At 38.0% G+C, this 26,801-nt stretch overlaps 1 protein-coding gene across 3 annotated transcripts in view; it reads left to right on the forward strand.

The window, feature by feature from the left end:
- The window catches only part of LOC126101604 (connector enhancer of kinase suppressor of ras 2), a 157,608-nt gene that overhangs the window by 79,055 nt on the left and 51,752 nt on the right, over positions 1–26,801 (forward strand). For all 3 annotated transcript variants that reach the window (XM_049912283.1, XM_049912282.1, XM_049912281.1), the window contains 3 exons: positions 620–724; positions 8,297–8,477; positions 9,413–9,633. In XM_049912283.1, coding sequence (XP_049768240.1) covers positions 620–724; positions 8,297–8,477; positions 9,413–9,633 — 507 coding nt within the window. The remainder of the gene's footprint in view (positions 1–619; positions 725–8,296; positions 8,478–9,412; positions 9,634–26,801) is intronic.

The raw sequence follows: 26,801 nt of genomic DNA on the forward strand, positions 1-26,801 counted from the left end.
CATATTTTCAGTCAGAATGTGATGGACGGTTGATTTAGGAATTCCAGTGAGCTTCTGAATTAACCTGGTAGAAGCTCAACAATCATTTCAAAGAATTTCAACCACTTTTTCAACATTTTCTCTGACTCAAACAATAGCTGATGTTCTTGGACGTTGCTCACATTCAATGCTCTCTTGGCCATCAGAAAGTCTTGCATAACACTTAAAAATGTTTTTTATGACTCATTGCTTAACTACCATAAACACATTGTACTATTTCAAAAGTTTCTGTGGCACTCTTGCCCACTTTGAATTTGAAACAAACCTTAATGTTTGCATATTACTCCATTGCTCTTTTCACAACTGAGGTTCAAAATATACTAAGGCGGCAGGTAGTTGAAACACTCTGCATCACATCACAGGAGGAAGTAGTGGTTCTGTGAATATAAAATCAGTCACCTTCTCTGTGGGACGGACTATGTACTTCAGGGACTGTGAGAACTGCAGTGAAAGCACTATTGATAATGAAACTCCAGTTGAGATTTTTTTTTACTAGTTCTTTCCAGATACTTAATACAGAAATTTTCAATATCATCTGATGCCTTTGTCTGTGTCTGAGGTGTGCGTTTCCTGTTTCCAGGTACTGTGTTTTACTTTGCAGTGGAGTCAGAAGATGAGTTAACAGGCTGGTTGGACTGCATAAGTGCTGCCACAGTTGTCAGTGATTCATCGCAGGAACCGGAAGGTTTGTTTCTATAAAGTACAAATTTTAAGATTATATACAGTTCATTCTCATGATAAGCGGTGTAATTTCCTTCCTCCACCACTTTCCTTCTTTTACTGGCCATTGAACGTATGAGACGATTTTAGTTTTGTCATAGATGTGTCCACAGCCTTATTATAATTTCTGAATACTAAAGCAATTTCAGTGTCCACTGTAGGCTCTCAGATTCGTTTTATGTATGTGTAACAGTATTACTTTATCTGTACTTACCCTGTGAAACTTATGATGTACTTTCAATTAAGTTCTGGAATATTTTAGCCTGCACATACAACAACTAAGGCACAGGCTTTGCTAGAATTTTATCTTGTGTATTCATTAGAGCTACAGTTTAACTTGTCCTGCCTCAAAACAAAAGAAACAAGACTGCTTACAACATCAAGGAACTACTTGTCATAACATATTAGTGTGCAACCTTTTCTGCCTTTAACTGTGTCCTGTCTCTGTGACATGTTTCATTAAAATTTACCAACTCTGTAGCAATGGATAAGCAGTTTACTACAGTTGTGTTCTTGAGCCCCCTATGTAACCTCAGGAAAACAATATGGAGAAATATTTTGAGCAGTGGAAGGAATGGATGAAAACAAGCAACATACAAATGTCTCTGACATGAAAATCCTTGCTAGTAATTTGATAAGAACACAAATTTACTCCATAAGTCTCATTTCTTTTGTGTCAGACTTGTTCGCAGCTACTGGTCTGGTGGTTAGCCTCTAGATTGCAAGTTCCAGAGTTGGAGATTTTCTTCACTCGGGCTGGCTTTCAGGTTGTCCTCATCATTTATCTCATCTTGATCACAGAGACATGCAATTCCCCAAACAGGTGTCAGATAGAAAGACTTGCACCAGGTGGCCAATTGACCCCAGGTGGGGCCGCCCTGCCAACAACGCTCTTTTCTCTTGTGTTGAGGTAGTGGACATTGTTTCGTTACAGTCAGTTCACAAAACAAGGAACTTACTTTTGTGTACATGAAGTCAAAGGGTTAGATGGCACTTCAGAAAAACATGTGGCACTGTTCAATATTTATTTCAAAATTACATTGGTTAATAGATGCACAGAAACCACAGACATGAGTGGCACCAGTTCTTTAAAGTATGTAAGTGTGGTCTGCCAGTTAATAGTTGTAGACACAAATGTTTTTGAGTTCTGAGTTCTGTTCCGTCAGTGAAAATTGTGGGTGAACTTATTTCCTTTTTACATTTAAAATGTTATGTAATGTATATTTCCTCCAACAATTTTGATAAGTTACAATGAAATGAATACCCTTAGCTGCATACAGGCATTGATATAAGTCAACGGGGACAGTTGAAAATGTGTGTCCCGACTGGGACTCGAGCCTGGGATCTCCTGCTTACATGGCAGACCCTCTATCCATCTGAGCCACTGAGGATACAGAGGATAGTGCAACTGCAGGGACTTATCTATGTCACACCTCCTGTGAGACCCACATTCGCAACTTATTCTTCCACACTGTATTCATAGTGCCCCTGCCCGTCACACTCATTAGTCATGGCTTTACTGCCGATTCCCCAGTTTGTGCATCCACACAGAAGAAGATGGTCAAATGGCCGGTGAGCCATATATATATATATATATATATATATATATATATATATATATATATATATATATAAAAACAAAGATGATGTGACTTAGCAAATGAAAGTGCTGGCAGGTCGACAGACACACAAACGAACACAAACATACACACAAAATTCAAGCTTTCGCAACAAACTGTTGCCTCCTCAGGAAAGAGGGAAGGAGAGGGAAAGACGAAAGGATGTGGGTTTTAAGGGAGAGGGTAAGGAGTCATTCCAGTCCTGGGAGCGGAAAGACTTACCTTATGGGGAAAAAAGGACGGGTATACACTCGCGCACACACACACATATCCATCCACACATATACAGACACAAGCAGACATATTTAAATATGTAATTGGTCTTTAAATATGTCTGCTTGTGTCTGTATATGTGTGGATGGATATGTGTGTGTGTGCGAGTGTATACCCGTCCTTTTTTCCCCATAAGGTAAGTCTTTCCGCTCCCGGGACTGGAATGACTCCTTACCCTCTCCCTTAAAACCCACATCCTTTCGTCTTTCCCTCTCCTTCCCTCTTTCCTGATGAGGCAACAGTTTGTTGCGAAAGCTTGAATTTTGTGTGTATGTTTGTGTACGTTTGTGTGTCTGTCGACCTGCCAGCACTTTCATTTGGTAAGTCACATCATCTTTGTTTTTAGGTATATATATATATCCAAACAAAACCGCTGGCAGGTCGATAGACACACAAACATACACACAAAATTCTAGCTTTCGCAACCAACGGTTGCCTCGTCAGGAAAGAGGGAAGGAGAAGGAAAGACAAAAGGATATGGGTTTTAAGGGAGAGGGTAAGGAGTCATTCCAATCCGGAAAAAAGGACAGGTATACACTCGCACACACACAGATATCCATCCACACATACACAGACACAAGCAGTCTGCTTGTGTCTGTGTATGTGTGGATGGATATCTGTGTGTGTGCGAGTGTATACCTGTCCTGTGTCTGTGTATGTGTGGATGGATATCTGTGTGTGTGCGAGTGTATACCTGTCCTTTTTTCCCCCTAAGGTAAGTCTTTCCGCTCCCGGGATTGGAATGACTCCTTACCCTCTCCCTTAAAACCCATATCCTTTTGTCTTTCCTTCTCCTTCCCTCATTCCTGACGAGGCAACCGTTGGTTGCGAAAGCTAGAATTTTGTGTGTTTGTTTGTGTGTCTATCGACCTGCCAGCGCTTTTGTTTGGTAAGTCTCATCATCTTTCTTTTTAAATATATTTTTCCCACGTGGAATGTTTCCCTCTATTATATATATATATGTCTGCTTGTGTCTGTGTATGTGTGGATGGATATGTGTGTGTGTGCGAGTGTATACCTGTCCTTTTTTCCCCCTAAGGTAAGTCTTTCCGCTCCCGGGATTGGAATGACTCCTTACCCTCTCCCTTAAAACCCATATCCTTTTGTCTTTCCTTCTCCTTCCCTCTTTCCTGACGAGGCGGCCGTTGGTTGCGAAAGCTTGAATTTTGTGTGTATGTTTGTGTTTGTTTGTGTGTCTGTCGACCTGCCAGCACTTTCATTTGGTAAGTCACATCATCTTTGTTTTTAAATATATTTTTCCTTCGTGGAATGTTTCCTTCTGTTCATTTGGACACGTCCGAAAGAACAGATACTATCTTCATATGTATGATTTTGATAATCTTTGCCATATTTATAAGGAGATTACAAAACTATTTTTCTTCCGACATACCAGAAATTTTTTTCATTGGTTGCTTCAACAAGAGTAACTTTTTTAAATCAATAATGAATTCACTTAAAAAATATACATATCCTCCATTAGGTTATTAAAATAATATTGGAGTACAGAAAATTATTAGAAAAAGATGGTTTTGCAATTCAACCAGTGGGCAAATTCCCTGTGTATAAAATTCTGCCACTTGAAGATGCAGAAAGCTCATAAGTGTCTAGAAGGTCCTCATCAAAGATAAAATGTTTGAAGATAAGCCACTTTTCATGTGAGGAAAGTAGTAGATGGTTGGTTGGTTTGGGGAAGGAGACCAGACAGCGTGGTCATCGGTCTCATCGGATTAGGGAAGGATTGGGAAGGAAGTCGGCTGTGCCCTTTCAGAGGAACCATCCCGGCATTTGCCTGGAGAGATTTAGGGACATCACGGAAAACCTAAATCAGGATGGCCGGACGCGGGATTGAACCATCGTCCTCCCAAATGCGAGTCTGCGAGTCCAGTGTCTAACCACTGCACCCTCCACTCGGTGAAAGTAGTATAAATCACGTGGCGCTAAGTATGCTCTGCAGGGTGAATTTTAAAAATACCCTGTTTGAACAGATGCAATGGGGTATTGCATTTCCTGGAAAAGTGTGTGCACAAGTATTGCATTGCATATAAACATAATTCTTCATTTGGCCAAACCTTCTCAGGTTTTGTAATGTTTTACAAAACAAATAAGAATTTATCATTTCATCTTTTATAATATCCAAAAACAAAATTTTTTAACATCCCCACCCAAAATAAGTTAGTCTATAACCTTTGTGACTGACTGTTTTTGGCAGGTGTTGATTTCTTTGATTGACATCACAGTACCAGCCCCAAATCACAGACTGCTGTTTTGATCTGTTTGTTAGCATAGGAAATCCATGTGCCATTGCTAGTCACAATTTTCAGTAGGCATTCTTAAAATGTTAAACAATGGACTTAACGATCAGATAAACAGTCATCCATTGGGTTTTGTTGTTCTCAGGAAGGAGCTTTGGAACTCGTTGAGCACAGAACTTCTGGCAGTTTATTCATTTAGTCATGCTCTGACACACTTGTGGAGAGTTGAGACATAGTTAAATTATAGTTTTCATGAATTGTTTCACCAGTTTTCCCTGCCACTTAATTGCTGGCTGCAAATACCTACTCACTTCTGTTGCCATCATGAATATTCTTCATTCCATTCTTAAAACAGTGAAACAATGTAGGCACAGCACTTTTGCTCCTTTCATTCAATAGAGCACAACATTCATGACAAAATTTAGCTGTTTTGAGATTATTTGCAACTAATAACTGTATTACCGAACTGACTTCACATTTTGTTTTTAAATGGTTATTTCAATCCAACAATAAGCAGTTTTACCTTCCCATCTGTTGCAACATGAAGCACACTAGTTGTGAATCAGTGTCATAATTAGACTGCAGATTTTAGGTAAAAACCTATTTTGTTCCTGAGTTCCTATTTGCATAAAAATTTGTACTTATGCGTTTCATGACTATTTACACTTAATAGCGTTAATTCTATAGGACCTAAAAAAGCCTATTTTGACGTTAGTGCCTATTTTTGCCTATTTCGGCTTTAATATGCTAAAAAGTGCCTATTTCATCATATAAGACAGTGGCTCCAAGTTTTTCCACACTATACGACAGATGGAAAAAAATATTTTCTGCCCAGAGTGCAGCGAGGTTGCTAGTTGATATCCGCTCATGCTTCGTATTTGCCTAACACTTCGGTCTTTTTTTATTTTTTTATATCGCTATCCCTGTTAATACCAGATATTCTTTATAGGTGTTTTATTATTCATATGTAAAAAATAGATCACGGATCTTTAGGTTAAAACCTATTTCTTTTCCTAAGCTCCAAAACTACTGACAGTCTTGGCCGTAACATTGCAAACCTGATTATTGGCAAGCTAGATCCAGATGCTCCACCCAGGGCTCATTTGATTTACTCAAAACAGCTTGCAAAACCTAACCAACAAACAATAGCACAGTTTGTGAACAATGGGCTTAAGGTGCTATACCCAAACGGAGTGGATGAGAATAAGGTGTTTCTGGCCATCACTGATGCTGCTGCATATATGATAGCAGTGTTTCAACTATTAAAAGTATTCTGCCCATTGATGCTGCACGTAACTTGTGTAGTGCATGGGATCAACCGCATAGCAGAGCAAGTAAGGCTACAATTTCCTAAAGTAAATAAAGCAATATCTGTGGTGAAGAAAATTTTTGTTAAGGCACCATCAAGAATACAGGTATTCGAAGAAGAGCTTCCAGATGTCCCATTGCCGCCAGAGCCTGTTGTCACCCGTTGGGGCACGTGGGTGATAGCAGCAGAATACTGTACTACGCATCTCTCAGCTGTCCAGAAGGTGGTTGAAAGTATACCGAAGGATGCTGCATCCGTAACTGCAGCAATGGAGTTACTCGAAGATTCTTCTTTAAAACGGGACTTATCTTACATTAGGGCCCACTACACATTTATGGCAAGAATAATTTCACAATTAGAAGGCTCAGGGAGACCTATCTACGACAATATTTCTTTGCTTGAAGAAATCAAAATGAAAATTAATGAAGCTCCAGGTGAAGTAGGGGTAAAAGTACGGGCAAAAACGCAAACGGTTTTGCAGAACACTGGCCTGAAGGAGTAGTGTGCAGCTGCCAACATACTTAGTGGAAAATCCAGCACTCCTGACTGCAGCATTCCTGTACAACATGTGCCGAAAATGAAGTACGCCCCTGTCACAACTGTTGATGTAGAACGTTCTTCCACGCGGTTCTAGGCGCTGCAGTCCGGAACCGCGCTGCTGCTACGGTCGCAGGTTCGAATCCTGCCTCGGGCATGGATGTGTGTGATGTCCTTAGGTTAGTTAGGTTTAAGTAGTTCTAAGTTCTAGGGGACTGATGACCTCAGATGTTAAGTCCCATAGTGCTCAGAGCCATTTGAACCATTTTTTAGAACGTTCTTTTTCAGCGTATAAATTGTTTCTGACTGACAAGCGCCACAGTTTTTCACTAGAAAACCTAGAAAAGATTTTGGATATTTATTGTGAAGCCAACTATGGTCAGAATATGTGAAACTACGAATGCATTAATTAAACCATTGCCACATCTTTTTTACGGAGATCTTTATCTTGCAGGAGCTCAAAAATATTTGGAGCTATGTTCAAAATTAATGTTGTAGATTGCTGTGCTCTGTAGCTGTGTAAATATTCATTCTCCTTGTTTTAATGACTAATAAGATGTTCATACTGTCAACACTGTGTATTTTAATTTATTTTTATTTTCTCTGCATCATTTTTATTAGAGCCTATTTTAGGCTTTATATAGCCTAAATGAACTACTGAAGGAGCCTATTTTAGTTGCCTAAAACACACTTTTTTACGACCTAAAAATCCGTGGTCTAGTCATAATAGTTTCACCCCCCTCCTCCCCCCCAACCGTGGTCTCCACCTTCACCACCACCCCACCCCTACCTCTCCACTATTTGACATGTTGCATGAAACCAGAAATTGTGTTGTAGGTAGTCCTCAACATATATTTTTTATCCTTTTCTTGCTACCATCTTTGCCTCTTTTTTCATCTTTCATAAAAGTTTGATGCAACGGAATAGAGTCTTCCAGTGAAAATTATTTAGGCTGAACCGGAACTCCGCTGACAAACTTTCAGGTGTAATGTATAACTAACACTGCCGAGAAAGCAAGCCTGAGAAAGAGCCAAGCAGTATTGAGTGTTAGTCTGAGGGTGAAGAGTAAAGTCAACATTCGTGTTGACAACATGAGTTACCATGAGTGAAAGGAACAGTTTTTGTTTTCTAAAGAAGACATCTACAACTACATACATGATCTGCAAGCCACCATATAATGGCATAGCATTGAAATTTGCGCTGTTGTGCACTATTTTCAGTGCAGTACAGATGCAATGCTAACTGCAACGAAAAACCAGATGAAATGCAATGACTGTGTAATGACCCACTGGAGACCATGATCCCTTACACCAAAATACTCAGAAGGTATCCCTGAAAAATTGCTGAAAGTTTTTCAGCAGAGTTTCTGGTTCACCATGTATATCCAGTTCATGATCAAAATTCGTTTTCCTACATGCGCTGTTACATCTGAAGGTCAATAAAAACTGTTAAGTCCACATGTCATTGAGTGTTAGGCATTACCATGATCCGATGAAAACAAGTAACTGTGTTTATGAAACAAAGATCTTAACATATTTCTTTTGCAGTTGTCTTTAGTGAGACAGAAGAAGAAGATCCACTGACACCGCTACCAATGGACCAGGACAGCAATCACTCCAGTCCCAAATCTCGAAGATTTGCTGCATGGCTTGGAGGATCCAGTCAGCCTGGATCACCGCAGAATGCCATTACAACTTCCTCAACTGGAGAAGACTCAGGAAAAATTAGGTATGGTATTTATCACCTGGTACAATAACCGGTCAAAGATGGTGACTTCCCCATTGTTTTGATTGTTATCACCTATCACACTCAAAAATTAAATCTTAAATGTTGTGGGTGCAAAAATCGTACTGACAGTTTAGTAGGATTGATTATTTTTGAAGACAAACTTCTCTGCTGTTGCTGGCAGAGCCATAGATCTGAGAGCCATAGATCTGAGAGGTGTTGATAGCATCAAGTTATTTTGAAAATAGAGAAGTCGAAGTTCCTGGGACAGATGTATCACAATAATCTTTCTGGTCACATCGTAACCATGTGTAACAAATTTAGTAAATTGTGCACACACACACACACACACACACACACACACACACACTCACTCACTCACTCACACTCTTCTGGAGGTACATCATACCAGACGTCTGTGCGCACATCACACAATACCTTTAAATTATAGGCCAGTGGTTTGTAGGCACAGATTTGGTACCCATTTGTTTCCAGATGTGTTTCATTTGGCTCAGCTGTTTAAAATTGAGGAAGGATTGGTGGTCAATAATTACCTTCAGGAAACAAAATTTTTAGTACTTCTGATATACGCATATAAAAGTACATGAAACTGTCCCAGCTTGTAGAATTATAACAACAGATGAGCTCCTCTCATTCTGGGATGTTTGTTTAACTTTCCCATGCTGTCCCTCCTTCCTCCACAAGGAAGAAACTTTTTATTTCTGAAAACTAGGATAGTTTGATGTATCTTGAAGTGTGCGTATCAGTGCACTAAAAGTTTTGTTTCCTCAAAGGAAATACTGACGAGGAATTCTGTCTCAGTTTTTTATATTTGTCAGATGATTTTTCCTCTTTGTGAAATTAATTATAATTTTTCATGTTTTAATTGTATTTCTTGGTCAGTAGAACTTTGTTTTAACTTACATTCACTTTCTCAGTGCCGAGTCAAGAAAATTTGGTTCACTGAAAAAAGCATCCAGCAATAAGATTGCCAGTACTGCTGCAAATGAATCATCACCAAATCCATCGTCCAGCCTTGATCGGAAATATCTTCGCTTTCTTGGAGCACCACCACAGCCTGTTCCAACAGCACGATTCAGAAGTTACCGACGTGTTGTTCCTGCAGCACCACAGCGGCGACCTGTCACTAGTCAAGCAGGTTAGTTGCATTTGCTTTAAGTGCAAACATTTTAGATTAGGCTGTTATGAATGTGAGTTGAAAAATACAAATTATTGTAACCTATAAGGTTTGATGCAGATTTGTGGCATCAGTTCTTGTCACAAAGGGGCCAAAATTGTCATCCCTGTGAACATTCAGGAATTGGCGAAATTTGAGATTGACACACACTACCGTTAAGTCAGCCAGACAGCCAGTGAACAAATGAACTTCATCACATTGTCAGTTGTGATTGTATGACGTCCGCAGCTCGTGGTTGTGCGGTCGCGTTCTAGCTTCCCGCGCCCGGGTTCGATTCCTGGCAGGGTCAGGGATTTGCTCTGCCTCGTGATGACTGGGTGTTGTGTGATGTCCTTAGGTTAGTTAGGTTTAAGTAGTTCTAAGTTCTAGGGGACTGATGACCATAGATGTTAAGTCCCATAGTGCTCAGAGCCATTTGAACCATTTTTGATTGTATGACAACAATAACTACTGGTCATGTAATTGTACAACAGTTTTAATTTATTTTCTTGTACATGCAGCTAGTTTCAGTGTATCTCATGTTATGACTGAAGTTATGAGTAATTGTGTTTGTTGTACAGGTATCCAATGAGGTAAGTAATTATAACTTTTTATTATGATTTGGTTATGTACAGAGGAAATGCAAAAATCTGTAGTCATTGTTAAAAATAATTTTTCCCTCTCTGTGACTCATTTTTATGTAAAAGAATTTAATTTATGTGATCGTAAGTTGGATTTACTGACTCTGAAGTATGTGTAAGTGGCATAGTTACATTACTCACAAGCAAAGTACCAAAAGCAAGTGCAGAGTGATTTATGTAGGAAGTACACAACCAAATCAATGGACAGACAAAGGCTTAAAACTCTGTCAGAGTACCATTAATCCAGAAAAAATCCGGATAAATGCAAGTGAGACTTGCACACCAAGAGTGCCATACAAACTTAATTTTGTATTGTTACATAATTATGTATATAGGTAGTTCATATATCCCAGCAATTGAGAATCTCGATGATACTTGTCTGTTATCAATATTGGTTCTGGCAAGGTATCGGTCCTGGGAATTCCAAGACTTTCCAGAATATTTTAATTTCAAGTTTTAAGTGCATATTTTGTGTAATTTCACATCTGTTATGGTAATTTTTCATTTATTTGAGTTTTGGAGTTATATTAACATGCTGTGTTTATTAACTGTCAGTTGCATTTATGTCACTTATTTTGATACTTGAAAACTTAATCATCAAAATCTATAGTGTACTTCCTGATAACCTCAAATCATGAAATTTGGTAAGAATGAAAGTTTCCTAATACATACAAGTACAGGAGAAAGTCCAAACATTGTTAATTATGTCTCCAAGGGACCATAGACCTCAGGAAGTGATATATTTGATACGTCTACCCAATTGTAAGCATGAGAGGCACCCCAGGACATTTTAATTTCCACTGTCCTGAATATGGTTTGATGGCATCCTTTACAAAGTATACACGTTTCAATTCCACAGAGTGAAATACAGTGACATGCGATAGGAGAATGCTGTGTGAAGAGGTGTGGCACTGCACTTTGGCACACTTACGACCAAATAACATGCCTTACATTTCCTTGAACACACATGTTAAATGCATCAGACTCTTCAGAAAGATGTGCGCTACAAAATGAACATATTTTTGAAAATTCTTTTTTTCTTTTTCTTTTTTAATTTTTGACGTCCTTAGCATGGAGAGCTGCATCAAACCAGTCTCTGGACTGAAGACCACAACAACAACAACAACAACAACAACATCTCAAACACTCGAGGGAGTGGCGGTCTATTGCCCCGATTCGGAAATATTGTAGATCCGGGGCTGATGCGCAGAGCAGTCTGAGTTACAGTGGGGAAGTGCGTCGTCTCCACGAGACCCTTGCTTACATTTAGCGTTTTTGCTGTTTCCTCTTCGTGTACTGCTCTCATCATGTCAAATGAAAATAAAACAGATTTCTGTGGCTGGGGGCTGTCAAGTGAATTAAAATACATTCACACAATTATGGAGGGCTAAAATGTGTTGTTAGTTGCAGATTTTATTTTATTTCCATCTTTGACAGTCAATCGTTAATTGCCTTGCAGAAAAATGAAGTTCTTTTTGTCGGTTTGCTAAAGAAATTTTCCTTTATTAATCTTTTCTGCTGAGGCATACAATATACTTGAAACAAAGTGTTTAATTCCACACACTATTTGTTGCATTTCAAGTGCACGTTTTCAACAACTAGCACATGTGGCATTATGCCATAATAAAGAACCAAACATGAGATAACATAGTACTGGCACTCCAAGAAAATTTACATCCCGAAAACTACATTGAAAAGCTTAATATCAGGTCATTGCCTGCTTCACTGGGAATCTGGACATATGAATGTGCACTTTAAATTTACGCTTTAAATGTGCACATTTTAGTATGGGTCACGAAATTGCAATGCACTTGGAGTGTCCTCTGCCGACATTGTAGCTGTGCAAGTGCTGTGATGCCTGTCATCTGGCACTCTCTGGCAACTGCAAAAACAAACCTATTTCTAACAGGTCACGGGAAAATATTCCAAATGGTGGTTTGAAAAGCGTTACTATAAAAGTAAATTTCCTTTTACTCAATTTGAGCTATGTGCGAGAGTGTACGATGAATTTGACTCTCATTTAAAAATCAACTCTTTGATGCCGAGCCATTTAGATTAATTTCGAGCCCAGATGATCAGACATTTATGTCATTATTAAAAATTTTACTGACACATTTGTGTGATATATCTTAAACTGTAATACACGCATACAGGACCAACATTATATGTGAAATCTTAGCTTCTCTAGCAGCATATTAATCTTACAGATCAATATTATATGTGAAAGCTTTACTTTTCGTGTAGCAACACTATTAGCTTTTTCTGTTTGTGTGTTCGCGCTACTTAACAGTGATGTTGCTATTGGCTGACTACGTCACGTGTCCTAAGTTCTGAATACCCGCTGTCATCGGCTGGTGAGATCTATGAGCTATGCCTGGGTTACAAAGCGCGTCACAATCTCGATTTCATTGCTTCAGAAAGTAACATGCGGTGTGTGGTGGAATTCGGATTTATACTTCCGTAGTACAAAAATATGCAGCGTACATGGTGCAGTACATTAAAGATCTTTCCAAAACATGCTTTTTTCCCTTGTGTTTCGTTTTCTAAACCGCCAGGAAATTCTACGCCGTTTATAAAGCCATAACCATTCAAAGGACTGATAAGTTAAACAGTTCTGAGAGAAAATACACTGTCAGTTAACAGGGAAAAAGTATGTTTTCACTCGGGAGAAAGTGTATTTTTAATCAGAAAATCCGGTAATTTTTTTTCCTTGTCCGCATATACACCCTGACAAAGCTGCATATAGATTCCATGGTTCTTCTATACACACTTACTAACACATCTACTTTCTACATCTACATCTACATCTACATACTCCGCAATTCACCATACGATGCGTGGTGGAGGGTACCTCATACTTTCTTCCCGCGACGAATTTTAAACCTGCACACAACCGTGTGATGCACAGTAGGTAGGATTTTACCATCCCACATTCATATCTAGAATATCGTGTGTTTGAGATGGTAGAAGGCTGAGTGGTTCTAGAATTTACACAGAAATTCTCAAATCATTACATGTCCCCCCCCCCCCCAAGACCGAACATAAAATATTTTATACATAATCATTATTCACACAATATCAATCGTAATAACATTTCATATCTTAACAGTATACACTTCTTACATACATTTATATACATATCTTTCCTTCGAGTAACAATTTCTGTCCTTTCTTGCACAATCTTTTGCTTATTTTTTTCTCTGCGCTTTTCTTCTTTTACTTTCTTATTACGACATGAGCATTTATTTGTTGTTGTTGTCAGCTTTGTTAATATTCAGTAATTGTGAAGACTCTTTTATCTTTTATTTATTTATTTGTTTATTTATTTTTATTTATTTCCCCCACCCCCACCCCAATTGTAAATTTCAGGTGTTTAGGACACATGAGTAATCTTTTTCTCTGTTCTTATCTTTAATACTATCTTTTTCCTGGTATGTACTATTTTCATTGTGTGTAGCTTGGAAGAACTCTGGGTGAAGCTAAAGTGTTCTTTTGACACTCATTTACTTCCACGAAACATAATAATGCTAGTTGTTCATAGAATTTACACTTTCCAGAATAATTCCTATAAAATTTGTGTCTTTTGTCACGATACTGTCCCCTTCTTCTAGGATCAGCACCTATTCGTTGCTTGTGGGTTGACGTTATGGGAGCACTTGCTCTTTCCGTTCTGGCAGGTACGCCCCTTACAAAACATCTCTATTTTTTAGGCCACAGATCGTCCTATCTCCACGTAGGTACATCTGCCCTTTATACTTAGTGAATGCCTTGTACGCCCCCCTTATCTTTTCTGAGTAGACCTCATGGTTCGTTACCCTAATATACATTTTTATGTATACCATAATTAAGTATCTTCTGGTAAAGCTATAAATCTATTTTAAACTGAGCAGTCATTCTTTAATATATCATTCTCTCCCTAAGAGTCCTCCTCTACTTATCAACTTCTATACTTTCAATAGATATAACGCCCCACTATCCTTCAATTCGTTAGAGTTTTTATAGCACTGACGTAGCTTAATGACCAACCTGACTAATTCTACTCCTACTTTAGTTTTCTTTGTTTGCTCACGCCTCTCTCTTATTTATCCATTACTCATTACTACTTTGTAGTTATTCGTTATGTATGTGCACCTCTTCTTATGTATATTCAATCTAGAACCATCATAACTCCCCATATATGTGCGCATAATTCCCTATGTACACACCTTTTCCCCTACAGCACCGGTGGTTCTCACATCGTGACGGGCTTTGTTTTATATAATTTAATGTTTGTGTAGAAGTGTATGTATATTTGTGTATATTTGGATGTGTGTTCGTGTAGTCTGATTCTTCGGCCTTCTTATGTAAAGATAAGATGTAGGTTATTATTACCCACGGAAATAAGGAAGGACTTCAGTGATACTTTATGAATATGGAAAGAGGGAAAAGATAGATAGGTCCTCAAGATTAGAAGTAAGAAAGGAAAAAATAGGTATGGTTGCTAGGATTGAAGAAGAGAAAGAATATAGCCCCAAAGACAGGAAACCCTTCCCACCCCCCTTCCCCAGAATCCCTACCTCTCAGGTACTTGAGTGAGATGCCGGAGGAGGTTTGGGGTTAAATCGTCTACTACAGAACGGCCTTGTCCCACCTTCACCCTTTGAGGTCCCCGAAGGAAATCAAAGCAACCCTATGGAAATGGCAAATGAAGAAGAATCAGGCTCACTTATGAGGGTTGTTTGAAATGTGTGATGTGTGTTTTGTGTTAGTCATGATTTATCTGTTCTTGTAAATCAAGTTTTTAACTACAATTCCCACCCCTTTCAAAATTTATACAAACCCTCCCATCTATATCACATCTCATAAAAGGTATAAAATACTCTATACAAAATAGAAAACTATACACTTTGGTATAACAATTGTTCAGTTAGTCACATCATATTATATTTTCCACAAACATAATACTCTATTAAATTTATTTCGTCTAGACATAACTTTCTTTCTTTCTTCTTCTTCTTCTTCTTCTTCTTCTTCTTCTTCTTTTCAAGTTGTTCTCTATTTTATGTTCATATTCAGTTTTTTTATGCATTATCCTTTATGTTGTATTTCTCTTTTTCTAATCCTGTTGTGGGATCTACTAAAAATAAAGTATTAGGGTGGACCACTGTTTGTACCCGGGATGGTCCCTCATATTTTTGAAAAAAGTTGAGTCTCTTTCCTCAGAGTCAAGCTGGGAAGATGTTGTTTTATAAGAACCAGGTCATCGACTTGGTACTGAGGTTCCACAGCCTTTTCATGGCAGTATGCACGACATAAGTTCCCAATTTCCTTCATTACCCATTCACATGCATTTGATGACAGGTTATAAATGGATATTAACACTAGTCTAATACTTTCCCACACTAGGAATTCTCTAAATTTGTTGCCCACAAATTGTGGTCTGTTATCTGTAAGAAACCATTTTGGTTTACCTACTTCTAGAAAGTATTGTTGTAAACAGTGTATAACTGTCTGCATATTTGCTCGCTTAATAGGATATAGTTTAGCATATTTTGACCAGCATTCTATGATAACCAAAATATATTATACTCCTCCCTTTCCTTGTGGAACTGGTCCAAAAAAATCTGCTGCTGTAAGGTCGTGTAATGGCGTGGGGATAATAGGATACATTCTGTACTTCACGTGAGTATTACTCTCTGGCAAATTTCACGGGTTCCAATCATAGATACTATTTTATGTCCTAGCTTCTTGAAATAATAAAATTTATCCATATAAGATATGCATTTTTTGATTCCGAAGTGTCCAAACCCTGTGTGAACATACCATATAAGTTCGTTTTCCATTACCTTCGGAAGACATAAACGCCAACGCTGTAATGTTACACTGTCTCCCAAAAACAAGTTATGATCTACAATTTTCCATTTTCCCATTTGATTAGGACGTAACAAGTCCTGGATACACCAAGCAAATATTTCTGTGAAATAAGGATCATGATGGATATTCTCTGTTATTCTTTGAACCATCTCTTTTACCCTGATGTTCGGATATTCTGATGACATAAAATTAATGGCAAAAATAATTCTGGGCCCTTCCGTACGCTTAAAGTCTCCCATTCGTACGGGTAGCCTCAATAATTCATCAGTTACTGTATTTTTGGAACCTTTTACGTATCATATCTTGATATTGTATTCCTGTAGGAAAAGTATCCAACACATCAACCAACTGTGTTGTAATCAATTACTCATCAGAAAGGATAAAGCTTGCTGATCTGTATAAATATGGATTTCTGATCCCCATACTAGTGTTTGAAACTTTTTAATATTCCACACAATTGCCAATAATTCTTTTTCGGTAGCTGTGTAATTTAGTTCGTGCTTAGTTAGGCTACGGCTAACAAAAGCTATGGTTCTGTTCTACATTTATCGAACCCCATTCTCCTTGGGAAAGCTTGGCAGCAATATCGTAATCAGATGCATGTGTCAAAATTTTAAACAGTTCACCCATAACTGGATGATGTAATATGGGTGCCTCAACAAGCACTCTTTTAACATTTTCAAGTCCACCATTTGCACCTTGAGCCCAAGTCCACAGTACTCCCTGTTTTAGTAAACGTGAACTTCTCGGGTCATTTAACTACTCCCCTCGTACGTACCATCGATAGTATCCGGCCATACCTATAAGTCCTTTTAATCGTCTTACATTTCTGGGGTGTGGACATTCTTTGATAGCTTTCATGCATTCAGGGTTTGGTCTGATTCCCTCTGCCCCTACAATATGCCCTAAGAACTTAAGTTCTTGGCGCACAAAAAAGGATTTTGACAGCTTCACCGCAATACCTTTCTCTTTAAAAATTTTCAGAGTCTTGCACAAAGTTAGGCAATGTTCCTCCCAAGTAGCTGATATTATTAGGATATCGTCTACATATATTATCAAATCCTTCAATAAGTCTCTTCCTAGTGCTTCATCTAATGCATGTATAAGTATGGACACAGAGTTATTAAGTCCAAATGGCTATACATTGAAATGATATGATTTTCCATCAAACAAAAAGGCTTTATACTTTTTGGATTCTTGATGTAATTTTATCTGCCAATATCTCACGGTCAAATCCATAGTGCTAAAGAATGTTGCTTTTTCAAATTTGGATACATTAAACTTGGAATTTTCCACTGTCCCTGCTATTATAGGTTGTGGGTTATTAGTAGCTAAGCTTGGTTCTTCAAGCAATAACCATTCCTTTGTGGGTATTTTGTGCATAAAGTTAACATACTTATATGAAATATAGCCTCCTAATGTATTTCCACAACCTGGGACCCGGCCCTGGATCCAGGTCAAACAACATTTTCCTCATTACTACTAATTACGGGTTGGTTACCGTAACGAAGTACTACATTCCTTTTTTGTGTTTGTTGGTGTTACTTGGTAAAAATTCTTGAGAAGTTACTGGATCTAAATTTGAATGTGGATGCTTCTTTTGATAGTTACTGTTACAACTTTTCTTATTGCACTGGTGTACTTTTGCTAAATTTGCCTAATGCCTTTTAAAATTATTCCAGCTATTCTTTTTATAGTTTGAAATTTCACTTTGGTGTAAAATTTCGTTGCAGTCCTTATTTATTGCATCAAGTGCATCAACAAAAGACAACAACTCTTCTACCATTTTCCAGTCACTACATAAGATGTCTTTTCTCGCGTAGATGGGCAATCGTCTAATTAAAATACGTACCAATCCCTCTTCCTCCACTGGCTTATCTGAATACTTTGCTCGTGTTAAATGCCAATCAATCGAAATATTTCCTCATAATACCCCAAGTATTATTGTAATATTATGAGTCCCATAGATCTGATAACTTTTCTTGAGCACTGGCAGACCAGTATTTCTCTTTAAATTTCTTTTGAAAGTCCTCCCAAGAGGAAAAATTCTCAATATTTGCTGTGCCCCATTCTGAGGCTTCCACTTGGAGGTACCCCACAGCAAATTTGATCTTCTTAGAATCTTCCTAATTTTTTGGTAATGCTTTATTAAACCTTTTTAAGAAATGGGTCGGATGTACTTCTCCGTCAAGCTTAAATTTAGGGAATTGTCTACATAATCCTGTATTAGCTCTCCATTGTAAATCAGTCACAGCTTCACTAGTTAATACAACACTAGGTGAAGATACACTTTCTTCTACTTTATCTTGGATAAGCTTAATATCTTTCCACAGGTCGTCCATACCCTTCCTGGTATCATTAATTTCAGAAGGATTAGGCAATACATTCCTGGATGTTATTCCTTCGGTAACTTTTCGATCTATAATTTCCCCAAATTTTTTCTCCAAACTAATTACATTTATGATATCAGAATTAGCTATTTTCTCTTTGAAATTTCTTTCTACATTATCTACTCGTGCACCTGTAATCTGCGATTGAATGACTGGACATAACTCATTCTGCTTATCTACACAAGTATACAACTCATGCCTTACATCATTATACTTACTACTGTATACTTTTTCAAAAGATCCTAACTTTTCAATAAGTTCCGATTCTACACTATTACATTTGTTCTCAATGCTAAGTTCTAACCTTTTTGACAAATCCTGTTTCTGACTAAGGTTGGTAAACATATGATTTATGTGAGTAGGCAAAGAATTTGTCAACTCATTCTTTAAATCTACTTTTAAATTCTCTACTTTAGTACTTATAGTGTCAAACTCAGTCTTCAAAGCGCCCATGCCTTCGCACAGATTACTAAATTCTTCGCTTTGACAGTCAACCTTGCCACTTAACAAACCTAAATTTGTCATTAAATATTTAGAGTTTCCCTCTGCGCATTTAAAGCTTCACTCTGGGTATTTAATTGACAATTTATGAAGCGTGGTTCTTTACTTAGCGTCACACTTTGAGCTTTGGTTAAATTTACCAACTCAGCCCAGTTAGGCACTTTTTTGGTAATTTTCATAGCCAAAACTATTTTGTTTCATGCTCACCCGGCGTAGAATTCTTGTAGTGTAGGTGAGCAGATGTGGAGGCAGGCCTGCACTGTTGAACAGCAGCTGATGACGGCGGCATCGGGTGTATGTTGGTTTCCACGTCTGCTTCCCCGCGACCTGTGTGAGAGCTGTATACTCCCCACACTGGGTCTTCTTGGTTGAAGCGTTCTATGCATATTTCTTCTTAGTCAAATACGTCGAAATGTTCTTTGCTGTTTTATTGTTGTGAATTTTTCATGTCTTCACCATTTTTCATTCAGATTTTGCTCCATTAGATACTTGAACATATTCCAATGTCTCAGAGTAAATCCCTTGTCGTATTATGTTTGGTTGCTATGGCAACACACAACAGCTTCTTTTCTTGTTTTTTGACTGAAAATTCCTGTGTTTTTTGTCCTTTTACACAGGTCGCCACATTCTAGCGTTTTGACGACTTACAGTGTGAGTGTGGGTGTGGGGTATACTGATTTATTTCCCCAAACTACATTTCACTTCTTTACGAGATGACTTACTTGGGGTTTGCAACCACTCTTCTTTACTGGATAGCTGGCTGCTGGAAACTCTCTTGACTTCTTCTCCGTCGAATAACGCTAGGTACAGGAACTTTCAAGCCTCTTTCTACTAGTGAAATAAGTAGCGATACAAACTTTACGTTTCGTCAATCAACGATGTATTTGACTTTCAAGCACACTAAAAATTCTCACTTTCAACATAATATGTAACGTCATTAAGTCTCTTGTACAGTTATATGTTAGAAACAAATTGATTTACGTTCGAAAGAAAGTCTGCTTAAACACTACGACTTTCAGAAAAAGAGATTGAAAAAACATCTTGCATCTAACAAGGCTGAGTCAAGAGTCTATAAGAGTACTTTTTCAAGTGTTCTTGTTTCACATAACAATAGTCAGTGTCACAATCAGCACAAAACTGCATATAGATTCCTTGGTTCTTCCATACACACTCATTAATACACGTATGGATTGCCCGACAGATACTTGTCGGTGCTGTTTGACTTCTGCATCTACTTTCTTCCCGCAACTGATTTTAAACCTGCACACACAAACATGTGACATGCTGTAGGTAGGATTTTACCATCCCACACTCATATTTAGAATATTGTGTGTTCAAGACGGTAGAAGGCTCGGTGGTTCTAGAATTTACACAGAAATTCTCGAATCACTACCTCCTTCTGAGTTAGGCAGCGCGAGCACACGCGCGCACTCACACACACAAATACATCTCTTGCACACATGAAAACTGTCTCTGGCTGCCAGTGCCAGACTACGAGCAGCTGCTTATGATCCATCGTGGATTTTACATTGTTTGATTTTTAATACTTCAAATAAATAGTGACTGAATTCAAAAATCTAAAATGCTGACATGATCTGCTCATTAAGAGGTGTAATGTTATGTGAAAAGTTCCACCACAGTAAAATAAGTTTTACAGTTACAAACTGTGTATACTACTTGAGACAGTGAAACTCATTGCACTAATACCCAGACTGTGTTTATTTGGTATTAAAGAATAAGAGCACTTACTGGTGTGCAACAAACTTTATACATAGTTTTAAACCTTTATGAAACTTTTGCTCATTCACACCATCCACAAAATTATGAAAGGAAAATAGTTCCTCTTACTATATATTCACTGTTCATGTAGTAAAACTACCATACCATGCATGACACTTTAATTTCTTTCTTTTTTATTACAAACTGTATTTGCAATATATTTTGCAGACAGTGTCCACAAATAGCACTGAATGTACTTGCAAAATTATATCATTGTACGACACACAGTTCAGGAAATATGATGTTATAAACATCGAGAAGTGTGAAAAACTAGCTTTTGCATAAAATTGTGTGCAAATTACCCAGAGTGCACACATCCAGTATTTGATGATGAAACCACTGACTTCTAATGAAATTTAAATATAATTTCAAACTTTCTCTAAACTTTTCCTTGCTTGCACATTAGCTCAATTGAAAGGCAGTCAGAAGTTTGAAGCTGTTTTATACACAGGAATTTGTTTCTTTAAAGAACTGGAAGTTTACTGATGTATCAACTTGCTATACAACAATTACTGCTTCATCCAACAGGTCAGTGACCAGACAATGATCACATTACCAAAGAAATTGATAAAGCTTTTATGGATTACAGGATAATGGGCACGTAGCCACACCCCACTCTCAAGGGAAGGTTTCAGATGATTTAATTTTGCTAATCTGCAGCTGAGAATAGGCAGAAAAATATTTCCAGCCTCAATTAATGCCAGCAACAAACAAGAAGCTTTAATTCAAAGTAGTTTCATGCTCATCAAAAGCTGCTTGGATAAGTACCAAAACAGATATATAGTCAAACCCAACAAAAACTACTCATTAATAAGTTTTATGACCCATTGCATTCAAAGTGTAAACTATCTGAAAGTAGTGCTTGGCACAGCAGTTTTTCCCAGATGACCATACTGGCGCTTACATCTCAGACAAAGCACTAAAAGTCGCTGTAAAAAAAAAAAAAAAAAAAAAAAGCCATTTGAGTGGCTGTTGTGTTGCTCATACACTGCAGTTATACATTATGTAGAGTTGAGGATTTGATTTTAAAAAGTTATCAAAAATTGCATCTTTTCAGGGAAATTAACAAGGCCTGGAGATATTTGACCACATTTTGAAAAACATTGAATTTACCAAAACACACAATTTTTCAAGATATTGAAACACATTAGAATAGTGTGTGCTTAATGCTGTAACATTTGAATGAGTCAGTGTATGACTAAAATCTATACTGTATTAAAAAAGGAACAATGCAAGAAAATCATCAGTGAAGACTGGAAAACTGGGATTCCATAATAGATGATATTAGTGTGTTGCATTGCTTTTACCAAGTTACATTGGACATCGCAGCAGGCACATGCTATGTGTAGGTGGTGATGCTTGGTGGCAGTGAAAAATGGAAAATTAAATCCAACCGAAATTTCTCAGAGATCTACAATTAAAAATGGGGAAAATAGTGATCATCAAAATTATGCTGTTGGAGATAAAGAAAGACAGATTCCTAGTCACATTAAAATCAGAGGTTGGGAGCTCCTAATACAGCTTCTTTGCTTTTCTCAGTTTACAGAAAGGGTATGTAATGTAAATACAATCTGAAAAGGCAGCCCGTGACCACCAAAAACAGTACTACAGATATTGCAAAAAAGTCGTACATACATACTGTCTGTGCCTTATTAATTGAAATAAACGTGTAGGGGGTTGTTTTTCAGTTGGTATATTAATTGCAGTTTGTAGTTACATCAGGTATCATTTGCCTCCATTTTATGTTTTTGTTTTTCATCTGGGTGATTTAAACTTAATAGAATTAACTCATTTGTGCACTCATTGTATGAAATGTATGCCTCTGAGCTCTTGAGAAATTTCTACAACTTGTAATGGTGATATGTTTGTTTGATGGGTATTATGTGGACACTAATGTGAGTTTTAGGTGCGATGTGTTTTACATTATGGTTGCTTAAGATAGCTTCATAGATCAGACAGAAATACTTCATTTATGACACTACGAACATCAGTAAGCAGTAGTGTGGTCTTCATTACCACATAATTTTTGTGCTTTGTTTTGCTTTGAACTGTGTGTTGCTCATTGTGTTCATTTCTAATTTTGAAATGAGCGAAGAAACTAATCCTGATCCACCATGGAGTTGAGGATGACTCACATCATCAGATGGAATTGGCAGTCTCTTTGACCATGTACCAGTTCTGCTCATAAAGAAGCACAAATCATGGGTTTAGACTGCTAGTCCTGTGAGGAGGAGGCAAGGCTTGTTATCCAGTAGCACCCCTCCCCCTTCAGACTGACAAAGTTCCCTTTTGTTTATACGCATGGTTGACTGCCACGTCAAGATGTCACACTTAATCACAGTGCATGATAGCTTAAGGATTATGTTTTAGTACAGTAAGGATGGAAACAATAAAAAGAAATGAAGAAAGCCAACCACTCACCTACAGGTGATTGATCTATAATGCAGAGACACATGTAAGAGCACAGAGGCTAAAGTAGCTGTAGATTTACCTCTTTTTGTAGTGCGAGTACACATTGCCGTACACACAGAGACCTTGATGCAACCACCTTCAGGTTTGATAACATTGTTTATGAATGTACTGTTGCCTGTATCTAGTACCTAAAACTGCTTTGGGGAAAAAACGAACTATTAAATCATCATTTGGAATATTCAGTTAAAGTCCATCTAATCATAAAGTGTGAAGACAATATTATTAAAAGGAATTTTTGCTACTCACCATTTACCATATTTTATTGGCTATAAGACACACCTTTTTCTTCAAAAAATTGTCTCCAAACTTCAGGTATGTCTTATACTCGAAATTAATGTTAAAAATGTCCATTGATTGCTAAAATTCCCACCACTCTTAAAAATGACCATAAATTTGATGCCACAGGAAACTTATCTCTATCTGACACCATTGGATTCAACTTTGAGCAGTGCACCTATGTGACGAACATGAGTTGCGAGGATTCACAAGCTTGCAAACACTGTTCCCCTTCTTCCTTGCCATCATAGGCACAAAACACTGTCAATTTATGATGTATCATTGCAGTCTATGGCACCATTGAGCTTGAGTTGAAAGTGATGTATGTTATTGGTAATAGTACAATATTTTTTATACTAGCTAGTTTTGTAACGGAAAAAAATAAAAGGTTTATATATGCAGGCTGTAATTTGGAAGTAATAGTATATGCAGAACAACATGGAAACAGAACAGCTGAATGGCATTTTGGCCCTCCACCAACAGAAAAAGACAATTTGCAATTGGTGAACTAGTAAAAAAGAACTAAAAAAAACACTAAATATGCAAATAGAGGACTGAATGCAAAATGGCCAAAACTAGATGATGGCATATTGAAATGGATTCTGAAGGACACGCTCAAAATGTCATTATTAATACAAAAATTATTGAACTACACACTTAAGCTAGTGCTACAGTGGAACTTAACAGACTTTTAAAGAGTGGAGTTGGTTGATGCTAAAGGTTTATGAAGTGTCACAGACTTAGCACGCAAACAAAAACCAAAATACCTTAGGAAATGCACAAGAGTATGAGGAAAAATTATCATTTTTCCATCGCTTTATTATTCAAAATTGAAAGAAAACCAGTACAGAACTGAGCCAAATAGTGAATATGGACGAGACTCCTCTGACACTTGATGTGCCTAGTAACAGAACTTTTGCCATGGAAGGTTCTAAAACTGTAGCTATAAAAGCAAGTGATCATGAAAAAATGCAATACACTGCAGTCCTTTCATGTTTTGCTGACAGTGCTAAACTTAATCCAATGATAATTTTCAAGCGCAAAATGATGTCAAAACCTTGTGAACTATTGGCAGGTAGTGGTGTTCACATACATGACACTGGTTGGATGGTTGAGGATGGTAGGAAATAATGGATTAATGGAGTGTGGGAGAGAAATAATGGTGTTTTATTGAAGGTCAGTTCTCTTCTTGTGCTAGATTAGTGTACCAGTCACTTGAAAAATGCTGTGAAAGAGAAATTGTGCAAGGGAAATACAGAGTTTGCTGTTATTCCATGAGGACTTATTTCACAATTGCAACCCCTTTGATGCCTTGATAAATAAATCATTGAAAGTGTATATGGGAGAGGACTGGCACAAATGGATGATCGATGAAACCCAACATGAATTCATGTGAAGGGAGTTGTAAAACGACCTACAACCAAACAAATGTGTCAGTGGATAAAATAGTCATGATCTGGAGTGAGAGGGAACATTATTTTTAAATCTTTAATCATAAGTAACACTCTCAGTGACAGTGGAGACCATATTATATACAAAGAGGACAATGTTGATGACAACGAGGAGGAAGAAGAAGAAGAAGAAGAAGAAGAAGAAGCGGAAAGTCCAGATTTTCAGCAATTTTAAAGGTCAGTTCAGTTTTAAAAACTAAGAATTTTTTTTGTCTGGCTTTGCTATCTAATAACAAAAATTGTAAAAATATTGTGTTTTTTTAAACACATCATCTTACAGTCTGTTAAATACTGAAGTGGAGATGATGTGCTGCATACATGCACAATAGAAAGATCACTAAACAAGCTTTCGGCCAGCCAGAGACAGCGATCATTTGTGTATGAGTTGCCTAATAGCTTTTCTTCCACCCCATAACGCAATGCTGTTTTCTTCTGTTACAATTTTCTAACACAATACTATACTCAGTGTCCATCCTTTTCTTTCTCTATTTTACATATTGCATTCCAAACCATGACACACGCTCTGACTTATGAGCCACTCAGTATCAACTGCCTCGCCGAAGCACAACTCGGGGACAGCTACATGACTGCACCGACTGTTGATGCAGCATCCCATGTTCTACATTACTCCCACCAATATCATTAATCCTAGACTCTCAAATTGATCACTCTTCCTGCACCGGCCGGCCAGAGTGGCCAAGCGGTTCTAGGCGCTACAGTCTGGAACTGCATGACCGCTACGGTCACAGGTTCGAATCCTGCCTCAGGCATGGATGTGTGTGATGTCCTTACGTTAGTTAGGTTTAAGTAGTTCTAAGTTCTAGGGGACTGATAACCTGAGAAGTTGAGTCCCATAGTGCTCAGAGCCATTCGAACCATTTGAACCAATCCTGCACCACTCTTGCATATTTTTATGCGTTATTGTCTGTACCTTCCTGTCCGCATTCAGGAGGACGACAGTTCAATCCCGCGTCCGGCCATCCTGGTTTAGGTTTTCCGTGATTTCCCTAAATCGCTCCAGGCAAATGCCGCGGTGGTTCCTTTCAAAGGGCACGGCCGACTTCCTTCCCCGTCCTTCCCTAATCCGATGAGACCAATGACAACGCTGTCTGGTCTCCTTCCCCGAAACAACCAACCAACCTTCCTGTCCAAATGAACTTACACCACATCCCAGCAACCACCGATGTCTCCCCCCCCCTACCCCCCCCCCCCCCCCCTGAGGTTTTCTCCTCTATTATTCCAGTTCGCACGTACTAAACTCACCTAATCTAGTAACATCTGCTGCCCCTCTCTTCATACATATCTGCCCACCAACCTGCAATTCACATCTTCAGCATTCTTCTGTAGCACCACATTTTGAAAGCTTCTGTTCTCTTCTTATCTAAACTATTTATCGTCTATGTTACACTTCCCATACATGGCTACACTCCATGCAAATACTTTCAGAAAAGACTTCCTGACAGCTGACTCTACACTTGATGTTAGCAGATTTCTCTTTTTCAGAAATGCTTTCCTTGCCATTGCCAGTCTACATTTTATATCCTCTCTACTTCAACCATCATCAGTTATTTTGCTCACCAAATAACAAAACTCATTTACTACTCTAAGTTTCTCATTTTCTAATTCCCTCAACATCACCTGATTTAATTTCGCTACATTCCATTATCCTTATTTTGCTTTTGTTGATGTTCATCATATATATCCTCCTTTCAAGACTATCCATTCTGTTCAACTGCTCTTCCAGGTCATTTGCTGTCTCTGACAGAACTGCAGTGTTCTCGGCAAAC

The sequence above is a fragment of the Schistocerca cancellata genome, chromosome 9 (assembly GCF_023864275.1).
Source record: "Schistocerca cancellata isolate TAMUIC-IGC-003103 chromosome 9, iqSchCanc2.1, whole genome shotgun sequence".
In the NCBI taxonomy this organism is placed as follows: Eukaryota; Metazoa; Arthropoda; class Insecta; order Orthoptera; family Acrididae; genus Schistocerca; species Schistocerca cancellata.